The sequence below is a fragment of the Pseudopipra pipra genome, chromosome 6, assembly GCF_036250125.1.
Source record: "Pseudopipra pipra isolate bDixPip1 chromosome 6, bDixPip1.hap1, whole genome shotgun sequence".
NCBI classification, from domain to species: Eukaryota; Metazoa; Chordata; class Aves; order Passeriformes; family Pipridae; genus Pseudopipra; species Pseudopipra pipra.
In genome coordinates, this window is record NC_087554.1 from 14,483,620 (window position 1) to 14,509,134 (window position 25,515).

General features: G+C 39.9%; 1 protein-coding gene across 3 annotated transcripts in view; it reads right to left on the minus strand.

Moving 5' to 3' along the window:
• Window positions 1-567: 567 nt before the first annotated feature.
• The window catches only part of ABCC8 (ATP binding cassette subfamily C member 8), an 82,898-nt gene continuing 57,950 nt past the window's right edge, over window positions 568-25,515 (minus strand). For 2 of the 3 annotated variants that reach the window (XM_064657469.1, XM_064657470.1), the window contains exons 23-39: window positions 24,934-25,059; window positions 24,175-24,274; window positions 23,410-23,657; window positions 22,690-22,850; window positions 21,443-21,512; window positions 20,593-20,750; window positions 19,306-19,398; window positions 11,970-12,072; window positions 10,477-10,590; window positions 9,731-9,851; window positions 9,425-9,555; window positions 8,797-8,875; window positions 7,776-7,884; window positions 6,277-6,380; window positions 5,357-5,490; window positions 3,956-4,018; window positions 568-1,193 (exon numbers count right to left, since the gene is read on the minus strand). In XM_064657469.1, the coding sequence (XP_064513539.1) occupies window positions 1,056-1,193; window positions 3,956-4,018; window positions 5,357-5,490; window positions 6,277-6,380; window positions 7,776-7,884; window positions 8,797-8,875; window positions 9,425-9,555; window positions 9,731-9,851; window positions 10,477-10,590; window positions 11,970-12,072; window positions 19,306-19,398; window positions 20,593-20,750; window positions 21,443-21,512; window positions 22,690-22,850; window positions 23,410-23,657; window positions 24,175-24,274; window positions 24,934-25,059 (2,052 nt within the window). In that variant the 3' untranslated portion in view covers window positions 568-1,055. Of the gene's footprint in view, window positions 1,194-3,955; window positions 4,019-5,356; window positions 5,491-6,276; window positions 6,381-7,775; window positions 7,885-8,796; window positions 8,876-9,424; window positions 9,556-9,730; window positions 9,852-10,371; window positions 10,591-11,969; window positions 12,073-19,305; window positions 19,399-20,592; window positions 20,751-21,442; window positions 21,513-22,689; window positions 22,851-23,409; window positions 23,658-24,174; window positions 24,275-24,933; window positions 25,060-25,515 lie in introns of those variants that run through there. The other variant, XR_010431184.1, reaches the window with a different exon arrangement.

A 25,515-nucleotide genomic window follows, 5' to 3' on the forward strand; every position in this document is an offset into this window, starting at 1 on the left:
AGTTGCTGTACAAAGAATAAGGGTGAAAAATGCACTGCAGCCTTCCATTGCGTTATTGACATTTTAACCCCCTAGCAATGAAAAAATCCTGAAATGATTCTCACAGGGCAGAGATGAGTAGCCATCTAGCCAGATTAGGATACTTTCAGTGGTTAAAAATTATCCTAATAAGTATATATAATATAATTCTAAGGATCACAGTGAATCCAGAAACAGCATGACAGTGGGTGAAATATGTGAAAAGAGGAGACGATGAGTCAAGTTCTCATGGCTCTGAGCTACAGTCAAAGGTTTAATACTGTTTATTTACTAGACTTGGAGGGATAATTTCCAGATGAATTGGTACATCTGCACTGGTCTGGAAACAGTGGGCATTAAACACTGATACTTTATCACAGCCTGCCTCCTCTCAGCCTCTTCACAGTTTGGGAAAGAGTCTGCCTCAATCCTGCTTGGAATCAATATTCTATGGGCATAGAGATGGAATCAGATTGTGACTAATTTCTAGAAGGTATTAGAGAGTCTAAGACAACACAGGCACTATCAATAAACCACAATATAAAAAAATGTTTTATAGATTTTATATTTGGATATTAAAGCTTTACAAAGTCGTATGATTGAAAGAGATACAAGCTTTTGAGAAATACCTTTGGTATATAAGTTTTCCTTCTGCATTTAGTAAGTCACGAGTGTTATTTACAGTAGGGCTATGACACATTAAAAAAATAACATGTTCATAAATGACAGGAGAGGTTTGAGAGTTACATAAAAACTCCATGCCGGCTATGTTTGTTTGGTGTGTATCCTGTTGCACTTCACCCATGTAGTTTTTCTCAACTATATTTCATGGTTCTTTGGTAGTAAACAAAAAGAAGAGTAGTTGTATACAAAAAAGTAAAGTACACAGATAATTCGTTAATGCTTTAGATGGAGAAAAATGGCTCATTTTATTAAAAAAGGAAAAGCTCAATTTATTATGAAATAATATTTATTTACAGGTATTTTACATTTATAGAAAATAATACAATTGTAATCTAAATATTTTTTTTTTTTTACTACTTATCTGCTTGTACAAAAGAAGCAAAGACACTGTCTTCTTGTTCTAGCAGAACCTCTGGCTTGTCATATTCCAAAATAACACCTCTCTTCATTACGATAACCAAATCTGCATTGAGGATCGTGTTCACACGGTGCTGAAAAACAAATAAGCAAAATGCCAGGTCAGTGTACCTATCCCAATATATTCCGGGATAAGACAGACTTCCAGAAATTGGTTTTCGTATCAAGTTCAGGTTTTATTCAGGCTACTTATCCTACTTTTCATCCTTATTTACTGTGCAGATACTGCAGATAAGTATACAGACCAAGGGCCATGTGGGTATTTGAGTACCTAAACAGCCCACAGGTACTTCAGTATGAAGAGTCCTATGAGTCCACACTAGAATGTCCCCAGCCCAGTGTCCTGCCACCAAGTGCTGCCACAAGAAGGTGGCCAGGCAGAGTAGAACAGGGCAAGCAAGTGTAGTACTGCATGTGGGAATTCTCCCAGTCCTGGGTTACTTCTAGGTCAGGGAGCATTCTTGAGCTTGATGTGGTTTGTCCATTTGTAAAACCAAACAGATCATTTTTCTAAGACTTTGTCTATGTCTTCTCTTGAGCTTTCATAAACATTTTGCATCCATATCCTTTGGAATTGGATTTTTCCACCCTTCCATCCCACTATATGAACAAGCATTCCCTCCTTTTGTGTGCTCTGGGCCGTGTTGCTCAGAGCTTCATCTAATGCCCCTTGACTCATGACTTTGCAGACCTCTCTCACATGTCCTTACATTGTCCTTCTTCCAGAAGGAAGAACCCCAGCCTATTCAGCTGCTCCCCTTTTGGAGCAGTTCTAGCACCTGCAATCCTACTTGTGCTTCTCAACATTTTTCAGCTGTAATGTGTTGTTCTTGGAATTAGGAGACTGGAACTACACACAATATTCAAGGTATATGCGAACTGTGGACTTATACAGTGGTATTTTGTTTTCTTTTTTTTGTTCCCTCCCCTTTTCCTAGTAAGCCCTAACTTGATTGATTGATTAATTTTATTAGCAAGAAATCTCCCCATTTTTTTCCAGTGAAAACAATTACTTCAACTTTTCTGCAATAACATTAGCTTTCATGAATCGATCATCAAATACCCCTGTAAACTGACTGACATCTTGCTCCTGGTGTGTTTCATGGATTCTTTATTACTTTTTATGGCTCACAGACACTGCTCTCTTTTTGTTTTCTTTTGTCTACTTTACTGCTCTTCACATGTAACATGCCATTTTGATAGTTTCTCTTTTCTTTATTTGGCTATGAGTTCAGCTTTTACAAGAATGCCTTCTTGTTTCTAAGAATCTTTTTTATTTGTTTAACCATACCACTGTCTTTCTATCCTTACTCAAGTATTTCCTTAAAAATAGCATGCATTGTTTCTTTTTTTAAAAATAAAATCCTTCAGTAATTTCCAAAATGTCTGTCAGATTCAATTTTCTTTGCTGCTTCCTTTAGCTTTTTTTTCACCATTTATTTTTGGGTTTTTTGCAAGCCTCCCCATATTGACAGAATTCCACTTTTTAACATTGAGTGTAACTGCATGGGATTTTTGGGGTCTGCATTACTCCTGCAGGGATATTTAATCTCAGAATACTGTTACACAGTCGCTTTTCACCCATAAGGATTTTTATCAGGTTTTGGGCACCCTCTGTACAAAAATAGCTCTTGTATTTCCTTCTGTGGCTTCCTAGCCAGATGTTCCATAAAATAATCACTGATGGCATCTACAAATCTCATTTCTGCTGCAGTTTCTGTGACATTTATCCAGTCCACAGGCAGTGGGAGGGAACTGAAATATCACATTCCGGTTGAACTTGCTGCCCTTGTTGTCTGATCTCTTTCAGTATAACACAGTCAGTGCTGCTGTTCTGGTAACACAGCAAGTAACACAGAAGGTAATACAGGGTCAATATTATAACTCTTCCCATTCCTGTTCTTCCTTAACACAATTTAGGAATATTTGGCTTTCTCTGGAAAAAGCAGACAAACAAACAAACAACCCCCCCAACCCCCAAAAGAACAACCCAAACAAAAAGAGGTCAAAACTACTACTCAATCCCCCCAAAAACAATGTTACGATTCTGCTACAGAATGTTTTGACTACAAACCCACCTGCTGTAAACCACATTTACAATTGGAAGAAAAAAAATTAAGTGAGTTTATTCCATGATGTCGTTTGTTTGAACTGTGCAGTTTAAAACTCACTAAGAGAGTAAAAAACTAATAAATCTGTCCCCAAACAAACTGAAAAAGATAGACAAATGCAGAATGCAGTGCAATTCTGAATTTTCACACAGAGAAATCAGGAAATTTCGTGCTTATGGTTCCTTTGCTTTTTTATAATGACACACTGAATGGATACCATAAGATAAATCAGGTTTTCTATGATATGTGTGCTAGGTGAGAATAAATGATGCTCAAAGATTCCTGAGCATAGATTTCTTGATTCAATTTTTAAATGTTAAGAAGCATACTGACTTTATTTCACCTCTCTGAAATATGTGTATTTATTTACTTGTCCTTAATTAAGTAATTATTTTAGCTTGATGAAACTTATTTTTAGATTTCACAGTAGTCAAAGCATATGGTATTTTAAATTTTAAATGGGTAACAAAAGACAGACTACATACATAGATTAGGAGCCTTTACAGGCAATCTCACTTAGCATCACGCAGCACATTTAAGAAGCTGCTATTATGAATTTAAGTAAGAAAGTAGTTTAAATTGGAAAGGAAAGCTTACATTTAAAAACCACTTAAAAAAAAAAGATTAATGGCCAAATTAGCACATTCATTAACATTGACAAGAACTGACTAATGGGGCATTTCTGATTCTTGTTTGCTTAGAATAGCAGCAGAGACTGTACTTACTGCTATTGTAACCACAGTACGGTCAGCAAATGCAGTCATGACCACCTTCTGGAGTATGTTCTCCTATGGAAAGAAGAATATTTTATGCTTTTCAAACAACAGAATTTACATGATAGACACAGACACTAAGAAGGCCTAAGTAACCACTGATTATTCCATGCTTTTATTGATCTTACACCACAGAAATGAAAAATTAACTACATGCCAGAACGAAGCCTGAGCCTGGTCTCCAGTTGGACAGCCCTGCTCCCCTGCCACCCCCACTGCCTCTGGGGTTCAGAGGACACAAGAGCTGTGCTCTGGCCCTCAAAACTCCTGCTATCCTGACTTCAGGTTTATGGTGAGGAAATCCAAGGTGAATTCAGGGTGCTGCCAGGCTGCACGTATGCTGGCACTCAGTAGTGTGTTCTTCACCCCACTGCAAGCCCAGGAATGTTCCAGCACACTGGGGACATCTAACACCAAAGGGTGACAGAGACAAACAAGGGAGTGTGCTGTACCTGGCATATTTAACAGTGGAGATGATATTTAACATGGTCTTAACATACATAGCTCTCACTCAACAAGTACTCATCCTTTGCTATGTAGGAGACATGTTGCATACCAAACTGCCTAGAAGTGTCACTAACAGAGATACTTTCATTTGGTGTTATCTGTTCTTTAGATAAGTATTTCAAGGGAGGAACTCTATCCTTAATGTGTCAAAATCCAAAATGTGTTTTAACTGGGCTGCATACAGTAGAATTCCCAACCCCACTGACAACTTAACATTTTACTGAACTAAAAATTGAAGCTGTTGTAAACCATCCCCCCCAAAATATTTTCTTTACTTATACCAGGAAGGAGACTGAAACCTAACAGATGGAAAAAAAAATCCTAAAAATGTACCATTCTATTTGGCTAAAATCCAGTCACTGCATTATTATTGAGTGGTTTAACATCTGCCCAGCAACTCCAGACAATTAATGCAATAATCCAGTATGTCTTTTCTGTGTCTCTGTTTATTTCTTTGACTCTACTTTCAAGCCTTTTAACTTCCTGACTTGTCCTGTCCACTGTGCTGGGGAAATTTGTTGCTTGCCCATTTACCCTTCACTGACCATTCCAGCTGACCTTCCAAAGCTTTGTTTACTTAAGAAACTGCCCATTAAAATAACCTGCTTCATTTTCCTAATGCAAGCAGTTCTGCAATATCTATTAAATTCATAGTAAAATGGTTTGAAAGGTCTTTAGATTTGTTAGCAATGACTCCCAATCACGTGGACTTGTGAACACACCTGCACTAAATATGGCATAAGCATACTAGAGAGTAGATAGAATTGCTTTCCACCTTTTTCTTCACGTGTTGTCAGTTGTCTCCCCTACAAGGAAAACAAGAAATCAGAAACACTCTAAACTCACCGTTGCCATGTCAATAGATGCTGTGGCTTCATCCATGATGAAGATGCTCGTCTTCCGCACAAAAGCCCTTGCCAGGCAGAACAGCTGCCTTTGGCCCTGGCTAAAGTTTTCGCCCCCTTCTGTGACTATAGCATCTGGAAATGATACAACAAAACCAGTATTTATACTCTGTGTGTGTATGAGAAGGTCAGATCAGAACAGAGCACATGCTTGGAAAATAATGTCTCGCTTTCAGCATAAAGTAATATTTCCTCAGTCTACAGCTGCTGGTGATGTTATTTTACCTGTTTATTTCCACTGTTCAAAACAACCTGTACTTTTGTCTCATTATATTCTTTATATCTGTTAGATATCAAAGTAGCTAAGGATGTTTAAGAGTGGGTTTCTACAGAACTCTATGACACGACACCTCCCTGTCAAAGCAGCATCCATCAATTCTTTACCCTAAGGATGTGTAATTTAGGATTATACATTTGAAGGGATTTTATTGATGGTTGATTTGTTTGGTTTGTTTTTTTCTCTCTCTTTTTTTTTTTTTTTTGCATGGCCAAATGATTCACACCTTTAAGCTTTTGAAATTTTCCTCCCTGGACATGACTACTGGAAAATAAAAAACCCCCATGTTCTAGGTAACACCTGACTTGTTGACACCTTATTTGCATTTAAGAGACACATAAACCTAAATACTTCATAATGAAGACATACCCACTGATTTGAAAAGAAAGAGGATTCTGCTCCACAGCTACAGTCGATAAAGCAGTTACATGGATGTAGAACCTTTGACTGCAGCCAAGCACTTTTTGTCACCTTCCATAAACCTAAAAAGCTCTTTCTTCATCAACTACCCTTTTAATAAATAAATGTGAAACAGGAATGTTGTGAATACTGGAAACAATATTCTCAAAAGGAAGTCTTATTACCTAGACCCCCAGGTAGTGCTTTCACCACATGCTTGAGCTGTGCTATTTCCAGTGCTTCCCACAGCATGCTGTCAGTGCATTTCTTCTCAGGGTCCAAGTTAAACCTACAGTCATGGGTAATTCAACAACATCAATCAATAGAAACTTCTGCAATGGATTTCTTCTTTTAGTGTGCTTAGAAACAAATCTGCAGATAATCAGAATCATATGCTAAAGATCTGTGCCTGACTCTGATCAATCATTGGCGTAAATCCACTGAATTTTCCAGACTTAGTTAACATTTACACCAATGTGATTAAGAAGAAAATTTGACACTTTCAGTTGAGCAGAAAGGAAAAAGCTTCCTGTTTTGCAGATATCTTTATGGTTTTATAATTTATTTTGTTCTGAATAAACTAAAGAAATTCTCATGTTTTACTGGAAAAAGCTGTGACTATACTCAAGTCTAAATTAACACTAATTTTTTAACAAAGGGTCTACCCTCTTTCCTTTTAAATCTAGTGTCTCTTTGTTTTTCACTCCTACAGAAACCTTAACAGAATAATCAAGCTTCATACTGCGTTATGAAATGCAAGTCTTCAGTGCAAATGAGCAAATCTTGCATTTATGAATAGATGAACATTATTTTAGCTTGCTGTGGCCCAGAAATGATAGCAACAAATGCAAATCTCATATTACATTAGTATATAGAATGATAATAAAAGATTCAATGGTGCATAACACTCTATTTTTATGTTTTACTCCTGCTGTATGTGTTGTGAATGACAGATGCTGGCCTAAATAAATTTTTTAATAGGTTAATTAGCACAACAAAGGTATACAATCACATCATCTTCTTGATGAGAATGAATTGTGCTCTATTCAGGCACGTTCAGGAGATAACCATGAGATCTGTATGAGCATGGAGTCAGCAAACCACAGAAGCCTGTATCATTTTCAGTGAACTCCAATGACTTATGTAGAAACTACAACTGCAGGTGATATAACTGTGCACTGAGGATTGTACTGTTCTTTTCCCTAGGTAAATGCCATGGACACAGGGAAGGATATTTGTTGGAAACTGGAATTTTTGCCACTGTTTCTACTGCGACCTCTTCTCAGAGAAGTAGGAAGAGAACGAAAAAAAAAAAGGAACCAAGGTGTTTGGTGTCACAGATGAGAGACCAGCTCAAAGAGTAGAGAAGAAACATGGATAGAGGCTCAAGGATAAAATAGACCAGTCTCCCAGTACTTCTCATATTCTATTGCTTTCCTTCTGTCTACATCATTTGGTAGTCTGCATTTTTTCCATCTCCTATTTTAAGACAGATAGATCAAAACAGGGTGAGTGAAAAGCACAGAGAGAAGGCAGTGATCCTCCCTACTCCAGCTGAGGAGACTGGAATTGAACAGCTGGGCATAAAAGTGATTATATAGTATAATTAGAATATATAATTCATATTATATGACATATAAGCAATTACATATTGCTTTATTTATTGATGGCACTTAATACTTACCGGATTGTTCCACTGAATAAAATAGGATCTTGGAGAATGATTGACAGCCTGGATCTTAACGTCTGTAAGGGGAGCTTAGCAATATCTATACCATCAATGATAATCCTTCCTATTCAAAAGAAAATGGACAGAATTTTTAATGTGGCACATTAAACAGACAGAAAAAGTCTGTTTAATGTGCCACACAGCTGCTGGCAAAGACACGGCTCACTTCCAGGCTGAAATGTAGTACAGCAGGAACAGGCCTTGTATCAAATATCCCCTTCACTAACAAAACATGCTTTGGCTAAGCAGCAAACACAACTGCCTGGACACTAAGCCTCAGCTGGAAAGAACACAGAGTATACCTGTAGTATCTTATGAATGATTAGACACACTGCTTAACTGCTTGACCAATATAAACATTTATCTAACAACAAGGTCAGACTTTACTTCAATCAGGGACTAATTACTAGGGGCAACAAGCATTTCAGAAAGCCAAATTACTGTTGAGCACTGTGAAATTTTATCTTCAAGTACAACTGTCTGGCTCCGCATAAGGGCTCTGTGGGTGATGTGGCTGGGAAACTGGCTAACATCTTTTTGAGATGCACTCTGTGAGGCACATGGACATGGCACACAGAGTAGGGAATATGGCAGGAAATTCCAGGGCAGCAGGCCAAACTGCAACCCCCAGTTGCTGACTTTTCTGGGCCCAGCAGATCCCATCTGTGCCTTGGATCTTTCTTTGTGCTTGGACACCTTTCCCTTTTATGCTTTCCTTCCACTGTTGTGATTTAACAGCACAAAAGGCTGTCATCTGTCACTCTTGGACTTTTGCTTCTGTCAAGTAGAATTTTTATTGATCCAGCTTAGGAATGGCACAGCTGTTAGGTGACAGATGACATTGGATTTAAACAGGGCCAGAAAGTCTGTCCTGCAGATTCAAAAACTACACTTCAGAGCTGCTGATGTTAATAAGAAGACTACCAAAGCACCTTCAGGTACTAAGCTTGACTGAAACACAAAAGTGTAATCTTACCCTCAAAAGTGTCAACCATTCTGAAAAATGCAAGAGAGAAGGAGGATTTTCCACTGCCTGTTCGGCCGCAGATCCCAATCTGTGACACAGAAAGCAGATGAACATCAGGCAAGAGGAAATGGAAAATGTCTGTACTTGACACTTCAGAGGAGTGGGTGGAGGAGCTGTTCTGATCCACATGATCCTCTTGTCATCCTGACAGGTCAGTCAAACTGAACTGGCTATAACAGAATCACTACATTTGCTTTTTGTCTTTAGGGGTCTGAGCATTTAAGGATAAATCAAGGCCAGTCCTATATATGGGAACAATAGGAGAGCAGTAATGATGGAGATAAAGGCAAGAGAGCCACATGAGAAAGACGAAAAGTAGGTCTAGCACAGTAAGAGCTCACTGTCACTTTTTCTGGCACAGTTTGCTGATGGCAGAGCACTGGGATACTGAGCAGGGGTGTATGCTTAAACATACCAAGCTAACTATCCCCCAGACCCCTTTTCAGTGCACTACACTCTTTGAGAGAAAAAAACCACTGTAATTCAGTCATCAAAACATTCTGTGGTATGTTTTTTAACTCTGATTTATGTGATGAGTCAGTCTAAAGAGCTTCTCAGAATCACTGCAGTTCTTTACCTTTTGTCCAGGTGAGATGTGGGCATTGACGTGTTTTAGCACTGGCTTTAAGTTGCTGTCATATCGGACACTGAGGTTCTGGATTTGGATTTCCCCTCTGTCTGGCCAGTTCTGGGGAATCTGTGAGGAAGCTGTACCAGGAGCACAGTGGCAGGGGAGGAAAAAAAAAATAATTAAAAAATCAACCCTCTTGTGGTAAATTAATTGGTCCATTAAGTGATTTACCACAATTTCCATGTTAATACACTACAAAATCATTAAAATTTCAGTAAGCTCATTCTGCATGCTGCACAAAACTGCACTTACAAAGGAGCCCTTCGTAATTTTCAGCTTCTGTTTTGAGAAGGCCATTGATTCTTTTCACTGCACCCAGCTGGATCTCCATGTCAGCCAGGTTACGAACCATCCAATTCAGATAGTTAGACACCTGATGTAAAGCAAATACACAACTAAATTCCAGATTTTTAGTAGTTTGCATCATTTGACCAGCATGCAGTTTATATTCCTATACAGGAATGCCTCAATAAGTGGAAGGTTGTGAACAAACTGTATGGTGCAAATCAACAGGGAGGCAACAACGACTAAAGGTTTAATTTCCTAACTGCAGTGCACAGATACTTTGGTACTATGGAGATCTATCTACACCCACAGAAAAGAGGGGGCAAACAGTTAAGACAGGTGACAAGACATCATTTTGGTAACATAAGGTTTGACAATCTTGAATGATGTGCCAGGGTATAATTACAATTGATGCACTGAAAATGTATTCTTCACAATGCAAGACAACATAAAAATTATGAAGCAACTTGGCCATGTTTTGTTGACATATTTGAACTAACACCTTTATGTGCATTTTATCTAAAAACTGAAGGAAACATACACTCAAATATGTCAAGCATTAAATGTGAACTGATGTAAGCACATGGTTTCAGTGATGTTTACAGTACCCACTAGAGATGTACAGACACCTTCAATCTTCCTGTTCATCTTTGTGCCCTGAAGAATTACAAAAAAATGTTTGGGAGAGACAGAAAGGGTCCCGAGATTCTTACCATAAGAGCATAGGTTAGTCCCAAGCCTACAAGTCCTGAAGTGAGTTTATTATACAGGCAACTGGTAATAGAAGTGACAGCTGCTATGAGTACCACACATGCTCCAATGTACTCCTGAAGGAATATGAATAAGCTCCATCACTATAAGTCTACAAAGGATCAAAACATTCTCATAACTTTGCATATCAAATAACAAAGCCATTGCATATTTTGAAATACAGGCCAAAACCCCCATGTAACTCCATACAGACCCTGCCTAGGAAACCATTCTTACTGCCTTTAGTGGGGCCATGCTGTGTGAAAATGCTATTGTAACAATACTCCTAATGTTCTTCTGGAGGAGTCAACACAGATATCTTAAGCACGTAATGGAGGTGGTTGAAACCTTGCAGCTGATGTTACCTGGGATAGGAGGGAAATGTTCACGTGATCCCATCTGTGAGCAGATCCTCTCTCTGTGGCCGATGATGAACCGCTGGTAGGCTCAGCTGCTGCTGCTGAATTGCTACCATCCATATTTGTTCAAACAAGCTGTTCTTGCACAGCATGTACCTGTTAGTTGGACTCTGTCCACCCATAATGGGCTTTTGCTGCTTCAAGTCAAATCACTGGTGATTTGACTTTCCACAGACAGTTCTTTGAGTAAAATCGGGTAACAGACTAGAGAATAAACTCTGTAGGAGGGAAACTGTCACTTGTCTATGTTTGTACTGTTTAGTGATATAGGCATTGATCAGAATTAGGGACTTTGGGTGGTCTAGGCCTGAACATATAATAGGATAATAACACTTTATTTAAGTCATACTCAATACCTGAACTTAAGTAGCAACGGGTGCCAGATAAAATGGCATGAAAGTTGAATTAACATACATTTATTACATATAAATGGAGTCCGTGTTACCAGAACAGCAGTACTACATCTGCATCTAAAAATCTGATACCACCATCCACAACATAAAATTCCTTGATTTGTGTCTTGGAGAATTATTTTTAATAAACCATTTCTCATGCCAGGCCACTTAACTGAGCAGGAAACAGGCCACAGAATATCTTTGGCATTCTTCAGATGACCCAAAAAGAGGCACAAACCTATCTACAACCTTCTGCTCATTCAGAGAGCTTCCAAGATGTTGAAATATTCCTAGGGAGCCATAAGGCAGGGACCTGCTGACATTGACTGATATGGTTCCTTCCACAATGGCATCCTGGCTGGTGGCACTGCTCATCTAGCTCTGATCGCTCTTCACACTCAGAGGAGCCAATGTGACCTATAAAAACTATTCCTGTCTTGGAAAAACAGCTGCAAGCTATGGGGAAAATTCATACTCCATTCAGGTTCCAAGACGGGTTTGGCACGTGCTCATTACAGTCAGAGAGACACAGAGGGCAAAGGTATAGCTTTGAAACCCCGATGAGGCTGCTGGATGCCTCAACAGATTCCTTGGAACAAAGTCAAAGATTCATTGTGTACACTCAATAATTAATGTACTTGCCATGCGAACTTCCAGCCAGCGATTGGCAGCTGTAAGGAAAAGGGAAGCAATGTTGTTGGAATCTGTGTATTCGAGAAGTTTTTGCCGAAATTTGGCTTCATACCTAAAAAAAGAAATAAAAAAAAAGAAAGAAAATAAAAGACAGGTAAGGAGAAGAATGAAGAAAGAAAAGAGAAAGGAGAAAGAAAAGAGAAAGGAGAAAGAAAAGAGAAAGGAGAAAGAAAAGAGAAAGGAGAAAGAAAAGAGAAAGGAGAAAGAAAAGAGAAAGGAGAAAGAAAAGAGAAAGGAGAAAAGAGAAAGGAGAAAAGAGAAAGAAAAGAGAAAGAATAAATGAGTCAGGCCTTGGAGTCTTGGAAAAATGAAAAATACAGTTCAGTTTCTAGGGTATATGCTTATGGGCAGCTTGACACAGGGTCTAAATCAGAATATCCATAGTTCAGACTGACATAATCTGTAGACTCATATTTCATAGAATCATAGAATCATAGAATCGATTGGGTTGGAAAAGACCTCCGAGATCATCGAGTCCAACCCTTGGTCCAAATCCAGTCCATTTACTAGATCATGGCACTCAGTGCCACGTCCAATCTGCGTTTAAAAATCTCCAGGGATGGTGAATCCACCACCTCTCTGGGCAGCCCATTCCAATGCCTGATCACTCTCTCTGTAAAGAATTTTCTCCTGATATCCAACTTAAATTTCCCCTGGCGGAGCTTAAGCCCGTGCCCCCTTGTCCTATTGCTGAGTGCCTGAGAGAAGAGACCAACCCCCACCTGGCTAGAACTTCCCTTCAGGTAGTTATAGACGGTGATGAGGTCACCTCTGAGCCTCCTCTTCTCCAGGCTAAACAACCCCAGCTCCCTCAGCCTCTCCCCATAGGACTTATGCTCCAGTCCCTTCACCAGCCTTGTTGCTCTTCTCTGGACCCGCTCCAGCACCTCAATATCCTTTCTGAACTGAGGGGCCCAGAACTGAACACAATACTCAAGGTGTGGCCTCACCAATGCAGAGTACAGGGGTAGGATCACTTCCCTGCTCCTGCTGGCCACGCTATTTTTGATACAGGACAAGATCCCATTGGCCTTCTTGGCCACCTGGGCACACTGTTGGCTCATGTTGAGCTTCCTGTCAATTAGTACCCCCAGGTCCCTTTCTGCCTGGCTGCTCTTCAGCCACTCTGTGCCCAGCCTGTAGCACTGCATGGGGTTGTTGTGGCCAAAGTGCAGGACCCGGCACTTGGCTTTATTGAACTTCATCCCATTGGAATCAGCCCATCTCTCAAGTCTATCCAGATCCCTCTGCAGAGCCCTCCTGCCTTCCAGCAGGTCGACACTCCCTCCCAATTTAGTGTCATCAGCAAATTTGCTGATGATACACTCAATCCCCTCATCTAAATCATCTATAAAGATGTTAAACAGGACTGGGCCCAACACTGATCCCTGGGGAACACCACTGGTGACCGGCCGCCAGCTGGATGCAGCTCCATTCACCAGCACTCTCTGGGCCCGACCCTCCAGCCAGCTCCTAATCCAGGAGAGGGTATACTTGTCCAAGCCATGGGCTACCAGCTTTTCCAGGAGTATATTATGGGAGACAGTGTCAAAGGCCTTGCTGAAGTCTAGATAGACCACATCCACAGCCTTCCCCTCATCCACTAGGTGGGTCACCTGATCGTAAAAAGAGATCAGGTTGGTCAGACAGGACCTGCCCCTCCTAAACCCATGCTGGCTGGGTCTAATCCCTTGTCCATCCTGAAGGTGCTGTGTGATTGCACTCAGGATGATCTGTTCCATAACCCTGCCAGGCACCGAGGTCAGGCTGACAGGCCTATAGTTGCCAGGGTCCTGCTTGCAGCCTTTTTTGTGGATTGGGGTGACATTCGCCAACCTCCAATCATTTGGGACCTTCCCAGAGAGCCAGGACTGTTGGAAGATGATGGAGAGCGGTTTGGCAAGCTCTTCTGCCAGCTCTCTCATCACCCTGGGATGGATCCCGTCTGGTCCCATAGACTTGTTGGGATTCAGCTGGCTCAGTAAGTCGCTAACTACATCCTCCTGGAATACAGGAGGGCTATTCAGGTCTCTGTCTCTGTCTATCTGCTCTAGAGGCCAGTTGTCCTGAGGGCCACCTGTCTTACTGCTAAAAACTGAGGCAAAGTAGGTGTTAAGTACCTCAGCCTTCTCCTCATCTTTGTTAACTATATTTCCCTCAAAGTCCAACAGAGAACTGAGGTTTTCCTTGCCTCTCCTTTTGCTATTAATGTATTTATAAAAGGACTTTTTGTTATCTCTAACTGAATTAGCCAAATTAACTTCAAATTCCACTTTTCTTTCCCTAATTTTTTTCCTGCATGACCTAGCTCTCTTCGTAAATTCTTCATAAGTAACCAGCCCTTTTTTCCACAGTCTGTAAACTTTCTTTTTATCCCTGATTTCTTTTAGAACCTCCCTATTTAACCAAGCCGGCCGTCTTCCCCTCCGGCTGGCCTTTCGGCACACTGGTATAGCCTGTTCCTGTGCGCTCAAAATTGCCTGCTTGAAGCATGTCCATCCCTCCTGGACCCCCTTGCCTTTAAGGGTTGTTTCCCAGGGTATGCCTTGAATTAGTTTTTTGAATAGGCCAAAATCTGCCCTCTGGAAGTCCAGAGTAGAGGTTTTAATGATGGCTCTCCTTACATCCCTGAGGATTGAAAATTCAATTATTTCGTGGTCACTATGCCCCAGGCGGCCTCCAACCACTACATCATCCACCAGCCCCTCTCTGTTCGTAAACAGTAGGTCTAGTGGGGCCTTACCCCTGGTAGGCTCATTTACCAGTTGATGAAGGAAATTATCCTCTATACACTCCAGGAACCTCCTTGACTGCCTCTTCTCTGCAGTATGAAGCTCCCAGCAGATATCCGGCAGGTTAAAGTCACCCACAAGCACAAGGGCTGGAGATTTTGAGACATCTGCCAGCTGCTTGTAGAATAATTCATCTCCTTCATCATCCTGGTTGGGCGGTCTGTAACAGACACCCACAAGGATGTCAGCCTTGTTGGCCTTCCCCCTGATTCTGGTCCACAGGCACTCAACCTTGTCACTGCTGACCTCAACTTCAACAGAGTCAAGAGACTCTCTAACATATAAAGCCACCCCTCCACCTCTCCTTCCCTGCCTGTCCTTTCTGAAGAGCTTGTAGCCCCCCATAGCAGCACTCCAGTCGTGTGCGTCATCCCACCACGTTTCTGTGACAGCAACTATGTCATAGTTTTGCTGCTGCACTATGGCTTCCAGCTCCTCTTGTTTGTTTCCCATACTGCGTGCATTGGTGTACATGCACTTCAGCTGGGCCATTGATTTTATTCTCAACTCAGGCTCTACACCCTTAGGCTTTTTTCTGGAGAGCCCAGTTGCCGCCCCTTCCCCCTTCAGACCTAGTTTAAAGCCCTCCTAACTAACCCTGCCAACTTACGGGCTACAGTTCTTTTGCCCTTCCCAGATAGATGAAGCCCATCTGGTTTGACCCAGGCAAACTGTATTTGTGCGGTATCTTAATGAGTAAATAAATGTTATTGCATTGATGAAACTCTATGGGATTTCAAGATCCCACTGGACATTTTCTGAATGTATTTTATTACATGGTAATTGTGAGAGACAAAAATCTAAAACTAAAAAAAAAATTAAAATAGTTATGAGAGAAATAAATACTCGTGAAAAAAGTATTAATGCTGCAGAATGCAGTTTCTCTTCTCACTTAATCATATAAACTCAAGTTTTAAAATTTATATTACTGCAGTGCCTAGGAATTGTAACAATTTGTAAGTATAAACTCAAAGTACCTGCAGTCATAGAGCTCCCATATTAGACAAATATGTTTGTCCCTATCATTAAACAAGTGGAGCACTTCGGAAAACAGAAGTCCGACTACATGGTGCAACAAAAAGTAACAGGCTGCAAAAAACCCTTCCTCTTCCCTCAAGGAATTAGCCACACTACACAAAGCAGTATTAATGGCAAATAGGTCTGTTTACAGTGTCTTAAAGTGGATCTGCACCCACTCATCCATTTACCTGGGCATATTTATTTTTATATGTGTAAATTCATGTGATGTTAATGATAAAGTGTCTCAACAATTATGGCTTATAGTAAACAAGTCTGGCACAAGATTCTTTTCCAGGGTAGTAACAGAAGTTTGAAGGCCTGAAGATTTAGTTTGCTTGCTTTTTTCTTCCCTTTACTACATTAGCAAGTTTAACAAACTTCTCATGTTTCCCTATGAAACTTTATCCCATTTATATCCTTTAGCTATTATGGCTGCAACAAGCAGGTCTCCTTATACTGATGTGAAAAAAATAGGACAATGTCTAAGTATGAAGTACATGGCTTGGAGAAGCTTTCAAATTTGTTCACTGCAGAGTACTTTAATCCTTCTTCTGAGTACAGTATAATAAAGTTATGACTTTACACAAATCATTTATGATTTTGAGGAAAAGAAATATGTGCCTCTTAGTGGAAATAGCTTAGCTGTTCACAACTTAGCCATGTGCCAAGACATAAGAGACATGTCTGCTGTGTGCAATGGAGAAGCACAGAATGGCCTGGGTTAGGAGGGACCTTAAAGATCATTTCAACTCCTCTGCCATGGGCAATGACACCTTTCACTAGACCAAGTTCCTCAGAGCTCCAACCTGGCCTTGAACACTTCTGGGCAATCTGTTCCAGTGCCTCACCACCCTCAGAGTAAAGAATTTTTTTCCTAATGTCTAATCTAAACCTACTCTCAGATTGAAATGATTCCCCTTTGTCCTGTCATTCCATGCCCTCATAAATGGTCTCTGTCTTTCTTGTAGGCTCTTTCAAGTACTGGAAGGTGCAATGAGGTCACCCCAAAGTTGCCTCTTTTCCAGGCTGAAAAAACACAATTCTCTCATAGGAGAGGTGCTCCATCCCTCTAATCAACTTAGTGACCCTTCTCTGGACTTATTCCAAGAGGTAGATGACTATCCTATGCTGGGGACCCCAGAGCTGGATGCAGTACTCCAGGTAGGATTCAGTACTCCAGGTGATTTTGCCCCTCTGCTCACCAGAATGGAGTAGAGAGGCAGAGTCACCTCTCTCAACGTGGCCAGGCTGCATTGGATGCAGCCCAGGATCTGGGCTGGCTTCGAGCATGTCGGTGTGTTTGCACAGCCTAGAATGGCTGTTCCTGAAAGCAGGCATTTGTGTCACCGTGTCAGAGCTGCTAAAGCCTCGTCTCTCCTCAGGGCTCATTACCCTCAGTGCCCTACCATGCAGAAGTGGCTGTGCTGCTTCTGGAACCAATTCAGTCACACTTAACTTTCATATGTCAATACCATGAAGAACTACATGATACAGATAGACTCAGAAGATGTTAGCTACACATCATGAGTCAGTCATGCACATGCATGTGGAATGAGGATCCCAACAAAGTTACTGCTGTTGCTGGAGCACTGCAGAGATACCAGAATTTCTCTTCAGAAAGTGTCCCTAGATTACCAGGCCTCTCAGAAAACAGACCAGTCTTTGCAGAAGCCTTCACATTTAAATTTTATTGCTTATTTAGCACCAACACGATCTGAAGTGTCAGACAGCAAACTAAATCAGGCCAGGGCATCTGCTGAAGGTGCATTTGTAGGCGCAGCAGTAGCTGTCCTTCTGATCTCCCTCTGGATTTTTTTTATATTTCTTTCCTTATCCATTTTGACTAAATCCAGGACAGATAGTTACCAAGGGTAAGGACACTTTGGGAACAACTGGCACCTCGTAACAGAATGACTAGATTCCTGAATTAGTGTTATTTTTAGGTATGCTCACGCTAGCAAGTCTAAACTCCACTCCTGCTAATATGTTAGGCAGCTGAAAAGCTACACAGTCCTAAAATAGCTGGGTTACCAGCTGATGCAGGAGGCTGGCAGGCAGATGGAATACAAAACTTACTGAAGGCACATGGCTGGCTGGGTCAGAGACACATCAGTTACTGCAAGATTTAAGAAAAAGGAGGCACCAAACACAATTCTTTGACAGAGGAATTAATTCCAAAGTGACAGGAAGAATCAAGAGGGTATGTTCTGAAAGACTGAAAATATTAGCTAGATGGCAATAAATATTATTTTCTGTATCAACAACAGGAAATATACAGCCATAATACTCTAAAGGTCCTCTTGATCCAGTAGAAGAATATATGGATAAATGAGAAAAGCAACAATTAAAAGAGAAATTGATTTTCCTGAAAACTTAACATAGACATAACTGCAAACTTAAGGACACTGTTGGCACTTAATTGATTAAATATTCAATAACAGTAATTAATAATGGAAAACACTATGCTTTTCTACCACTCTCAGGGAAGCTACCTTCAGTCAATCTTAAATTGGTTGTTCTTTCATTGAGCTATTTACGTCCTATTTAAAACAGTTTAAGAAGAAGTTAACTTTGTGCATTACTTCTATTATAAAATTAAAATTACAGGTTAGGAGAAATAAGCACTACTGTTTCAAAGATAGAAGGGTAACAGCAATAATTAACTGAAAAAACACACAGACATTATCTAGATGAGATGGGTGCAGAAAACAGTTGACTGCGTTTGAGTCAACTGGGAGAAGACAAGAATAGCATTAGTGCAGGGAAAGCATCTGGTAAGCTCAGCAGCAGTTTTATTGGTACCTCTGAAGTATCAGCATGACTTCCAGTTTTGTAACACAGATACACAACCCAGGCACATTATCAGGTATTCCTGGGCTGCTCTCCTCTGAGCTTATGTGGATGGAAAAATGAACCAAAGGAGGCAAAGAAACACTTTGTCTCCAGTTTTTGTATTTACAAAATCAGTATAAACACACACATTTTCAGCTAGCAACCTGTAAAATAATGTGAGGTGCTACTGTATCCTCTGAAGTCAAGCACATGCACAGTTTATCTTACCAGGACATCAACTCATACACAGATTGCTCTGGCATAACAAGTTGGTGCATATTAGTTATGTCATGGAAATTGTCCAAGCCCATACTCTGCCACAGCACATGCTGTGGTAATTGCAAGCTAATTTAGCTTCTTAAATCACATTTGATCAGAAGTCTTTTTTCAGACTGCATACAAGTGTCTGGACAGTAGCCACAGGGCAAATGACACATATTAACTTGTTTTTCTACAGTAACCCCTTCAAATGCAAAATACTTAAAGTTCTTCAATGCTTTAGTGTAGCCCTTACCCATGTTTTGGAGACTGGATTTTCCAGGTGATCCCAGTAACAATTACTTATAACTGCACAACTGCAGAACAGCATCAGAGATAAATATTCAAAAGTGAGGTTGTGTATGTTTCTTAAAAAACTATACCTGAAGGCTCGGATGGTGGTAAGACCTTCAACAGTCTCTGAAAAATGGGAGAGCAATGGTAGCTGAGTGCTGTCATCCAGCTGCTGCAGGTCCCTGGAGAGGGTTATGAAAAGAATTTCGTAAAAAGCTGGTTTTATTGTGCAGTTATTCTCTTGAACCAGGCCCAGGGAGTGAAAATGAACATCATCACAATAATCATAAACATAAAGTTTAGATAAATTGCAAAGTAGTGTCACATGTCCCCAAGAAGGGAACGAAGTCCCCGGGAGGATTTTTCTTTTAACATTGAACTAGCTGGAGTTATGAATGGCCCTCTTCCCTTCACTGCCTTCCTTCCTTTCTCCTATATTCCTGTTTGTTATATTCCATTGTGTATTGATTTAAACACCATTCTGGCTCTATGCTGAATATAAATTTGATGGGATTCTGCAAATAAGAGCTTGAGTTAAGCAGAAGGCAAAATGCATCCCTAGATCACAGCATAACTCCTCACTGAGCTAACAGCATAACTCAAACACTCAACAGAGTAAATGAGAGCACATTAGGTTGCACTTCTCCATTTCATATTTAGTCATCATATCAGTAAAAGCACATGTAGGGTGAAATTCTATTTAGTATCAATTTCTTCCAGCAGGAAGTAAATTGGTTGCAGACTCCCTCTCAATCTGTGCATACATGAAGGAATTTGCATATTTTTGCATTGCTGCAAACGTTTCTTGAGTGTCACGAGGGGAAAGCTGTTTGACCTTAGAAGGAGAAAAGTCACAGACATGGTTATAATTTTTCATCTTGTTAAAAACTACAAGGCACTCAGAACAGGAGAGGTTGCTTGTGCATGTTGGATTCTTAATGGTCAGCTGTACCACCATGGTTATACTGCATTCTGCAGCCTCTCCCTGGCTTTACAGATTTCCACTTCCACCTGGACAGGCAGACAGCAGTTTCCCAGTTCTGTTACCACATTTTCTTGGACGTGCCCAGATTGCAGCCCTTAGGGACAACAGAATCCAACTGGGTTTTTGTCTCCTGCGAACTCCAAAAAACTTGGATCATGTACTCTGCTCATGCCTCCCAGAAGTTCTGGGAGAGCTCGAGCTCTTGAAGAGCTGCCAACAAAGACACTTGTAAAATGACACTACAGTGGATTTGTCCCACTTTCAGACAGGAACATGGCTTTGACATGACCAGATTTAATAACAAAGTTTCTCTGCACTGTAATTCTGCAATGCACTACTCACACACTGCAGATGTTTCTATTGCCAGAATTATACTGGTTTATGTTCTTACCGTGAGGCGACTCGGAAGTACTTCTGGATGAAGTAGCACATGATTGCAAGTGGAACCAGGGCAATGAGGAACATGGGTGTGACGTACGAGATGACAGCAAGGGCAGATACACACAGCAAAGTGGAACGACTCAAGCACTCCAGGGTAGCTGGAATGTGCTGGATTAAGAAGAAAAAACGCACAGAAACTTCCATAACATACCAAGTTTAAACCATCATTATTTCATTTTCCTCTCTCCCACTTGCACAAGAAATAAAATTTTTGAGGATTTGAAGCACTAAGCATACAGGTCTGTTCTTGAATTTACTGCTGGGTTTTGGGAACATCTGAAGGGATTTCTGTGGGGCTGCTCCACATGTCTGTATTGTGGAGCACAGTCCTCATGTCAGACAATTACAGATGGACGCAAGAGATGATTTTAGCAGCTGCATCAATCCTATGAACTGGCAGTGCAGTCTGGAGTAAATAATGATAATGTGAATTTCAATAATTTCTATTTTAGGCAATAACATTTGCCTTTTTCTCATGTCCTTTGCTCATATTGTGAAATGAATGTGTTTACCCACTTTCAAAAAAAAGTAGATACTCTTTAATTTGGGGATATCACTATGAATCTAATTTCGCTTCCCCTTTCCATACAGGGCATCTTAATAAAATAAATGGTTTTTCAATGTGAATTTAAGATGAGGAACTCATTCAGAACTGAGAAAATCATGATGCAAATTGATATAGTGAAAAATATAGTTAATCAGTGAGCTTTATCTAATTAAGTCTATAATAAATGAAAATCCAGTCTTTCAGATTGAGAAAGACAGGATAACTTGGGAGCTTGAATATATTTATTCAGTACCTGGTCAATGGTATTGCAGTCAGCTGAAAACCTGTTCAATATACTTCCCAGAGGTGTTGTTTCAAAAAACCTAAATTGCGACAAGGAACAGCAAAGATTGCAATACTGATATTAGAACTGGTTTAGTTTACTTTTTTGTCTTACTTAAGCTTGGTACTATATCACAGAAACAAGCAAATAGATTGACAGTCACAGTAAAATTCCTTATTCTTCCCAGTAACCATGGCTTTCCTATAGAATAGCAGTCTGGAATATACAACCACAAGCATCAACCCAACTACCTAGAACCTACAAGAAACCTACAACTGCAAGCACACCCTCAGCTCCCTCTACTGCCTAAGGTATGCACATCATATGATTACACTTGAAAAAATCCTTTCAGATTTTGATTTGAGGCTCCTTCAATTCATGAAAACTGCAAAACAAGTTAAATTGGAGTGCCTTGCATTTTTATGGGAATGGAAATGCATAACTAAGAACAACTGTTTGAATAATATATTAAAAGGCATTTGGATATGCAAAATGCAAACTACATTATTGCTCTGTAATTTTTTACTGTTCCATAACTCATGCTGAACTTGGAGTCTAATTCTATTCTAGGGGGAAAAAAAATAAAGTGAGGTTTTCCATGTATGTTATTTCTCTGTGACTTCTGGGTCAAATACAGTTAGCATAGGAATAAGATGGTATTTTTCCTAATGTCCAGTAAGAGCTACACGTTTGAATCAAGCTGCAACTTTCCTGTCATGCACAGGAAAGAAAGCTTCTGGAGGCAACAAAGGCCTTCACTGTTATCTGTGCATCCCAGTGTCCTCTAATGATGCTGGTAATGACACTTGCCTAAACTCATTACCTTTCATTGACTTGCACAGTTGCTGCCTGACAGTAAATATTTCCAGTGATTAAGATGATAATGCAGGCTATGAATTTACTGTACAACATATTGATCAATAATTGTGTTTTCTCCCTAATTAAAACAGCCAAGAGAAATTAAACATTCAAGGAAGTAAATCTCTGAAGTCACAGTTAGGCAGGAGAGGCATTTGTCTCTGTATCCAGGAACTCAAGCAGCCTGGGTACCATTTTCAACAACTACTCAGGAATTTGATACCCGGTGATTTTCCATGACATGTTAAAAAAACATCATGCACAGTTACTTCTGAATAAAATCTGTACTTAGAAGACTGTCTTGAAGTAAAGAAGACAAAATCATTACAATACAATTTGTATAACAATCAGAGAAATACCTCATTGGAGCCAAAATAATTTTATTTAGTAAAGCAGAGTGTAGCTTTTTGGTGACTTTCAAACCAGTCCACTCCACTGCTATTGATGTGACAAGACATAATACGATGCCAAGGCAGCAGAGAATGCTGAAAACTTTAGAATATGGAGAATGGTCGAAATCCTAAGAAGCAAAGAGTAACACAATTATTCACTTCAAATTAGGTTTAAAATTTATTGTAAACACACAAGCACAAGACTGAAAAAACATAAGGAGTAAATTCTTTTTTCCTCCCTAAATTAAACTGTCCATGATTTTTACTCATCTTAACTCACAATTTTTTATACTTTGGAGAGTGAAATGTCTGCATGAAAATATGAGATTAATCAGAAAATTAAAATCACAGAATACTACAAAAAGCCCTGCTTGCAGTGAAAATGCAACAGGACAGGAAAAATAAAAAAGACCTATGATATCAAAATTACTTTAGAGACCAGGGTTTAGGTGTATCAGCTACGTGACGAAAATACAACAAATCTAGCAGAATGAGAACAACACACCAAACTTAACTGCTAGTTTGACTGCACTGTGTACCCAAAAACGTATTGAGCTTCAAAATACTCTGAAGCAGCTCTTTTACTAGAAATATAGTGCACCACATACAACTCCTGGAGAGGAGGTTGACCGTGGGAGAACTCCAACAGTTAGATCAAAAGAGAAAGGTGAACAAGGCATTGCATACCGTGCAGACAGAGCAGTTTTTCATGTCTGGTTCCAGCCTGTTAGTGATGACAGCCTCGGTCCAGAGTGCCAGGCAGTAGTCGATGGCCACCATCACCGTGTGCTTCAGCAGCTGGGACAGGACCAGCAGCGGCAGGAGGAGGATTCCTGCGGCACTGAGGTACTTGCCACAGGCTCTCCAGGGCATCTTTGCTCTCTGGTGCAGCACAGAAGACAAGTTGTCTTCATCATCACTTTCTGTTACTTCTTCTGCAACGTGCAAGAAAAAAGCACAGCCACGCTGACTTATTCGTGCACACTTTTCATCAGAAGTGGCAAGTGGCAGCTACAAACCAGGTCTTACAATACAGGATAAAGAGTGGCTTTAAGGTGAAAGTACCTGCTCAGGCATGCATGTTTTAACCTGCTAAAGTTTGTAGTAATGCATGCTAAGAAGCTACAAAAAAACCTCAGCACTTGGTGATCAATTTCTAGAATTATGTTTTTGCAATTTGAAAGTAGTGACTTTAATACTATCCTTTGTCCATTATTAAATCACATTCACATATAAGAAAAAACCTCAAGTTTGGAGGAAGTTATGACTTGTGAATGCCTGCAATCACTGTAGTCCAGAGGTAAAAGCAATGGAAACATCACTCTTACAAATCATGACCCACATTGAAAATGATTTGTTCTCCTGCCAGTTTGAATGATGTTAATTCATTCTAATGTAATTTAACTGTGAAACAGTAATGTACTATCCATGGGTTCAAAGGGTGCCCTTTACCTTCATCCTCTTCATCATCTTTCAGCAGTGCTTCACGGGAATACATAGTCCTCCGGAGATTTGTTCTTTCCAAAACAGGGTTTTCCTCAACAGTGGTTTCCTAAAAAAGAGACAGTTCATGTATTTTCAACTAGAGAAAAAAAAAAATTACTAGCTGTGATAAAATTGTTTCCATTCAGTAAAAAATACAAGTGAAAATCTCACAGCAGGCAACCATAAGTGAAGGATTTGCTACATCTGTGTAAAACCGAAGGACATAAATTAAATATCTAACATTAATTTCAGGTTGTCAGTCCCAACTCCTTTGGAATCTTAACTTTGACAATTATTCCTGACTTAATAAGAACCAAGATTAATATCTCATTCTTCTTGTGTTATAGGATGAAAGGCAAAACATCATGATACAGGCACATCTGAAAAGCTTCTACCCAGTGAAATGAGTAAATTCAGGCATATAAAAACAATTGCCAGTATTAGCAATGCTTTTCCTAAAATGGCCCTATTTAATATTCCTTAGCCAAGAATATTTTGATAGGGCTCCCCATCAAAAATGGATTAGAACAGAATCAAGGAAGTATGAGGTGTCCAGATGAAGGAATTTATCTTAATAGATAAGTAATAATGCTAATACTAATAGGACATTCATATTAAGTTAGATACCACACACAGCATGTCAACCTTGCTAAAGCTTTCAACATAAGCAAAAAAAAAAAAAGACACATTTTCTTGTATATATTGATTGCCCTTCCCATCAAAAACCTTTTCCAGCTCTTGGTCTTGTCGATTCATTAATGTCTTCCAGTGTTCAAAAAGCTCAGTCTCTGATTTCTGAATGTCCTTGAGTGTTCCTTCTCTCTGGATGTAACCATCTTTCATTGCAATTATCTAAAAAGTTAGAAACACAAGTGGTGAGATAAATAGCCAGGTATGCCTATTTATTTTAAAGTTATGTTGCTGTGCCTTGACAGGATTTTCTCTTTTCTTAAATAAATAATATTTTTGCAAACGAATCTGTCTTCTAAAAGGACAGTGACACTATCTCTTGACTCTACCCTTCACTGAAGGTGCTGCAAAAAAACCAGAACTCTCATTTTCAGAAAAGAAGGCTGCTTTTAAGAAAGAAGAATGGGATCTCTGTCAGCAGACAGGGGGGCATATTACTCTTCCTAAATACAAGTCATTAGCAAGATAAGATTTTAGAGTTCTCCTACCTCCTAAAAGGAAAAAAGCTTTTAGGAGCACACTGTGTGCAGTATGTTTTGACCTCATTCAGGCAATTAGACATGAGCATGCTGGCTCCCTCTGTTTGATACCACAGACTGATAAGGAAGAGCTAGGGAA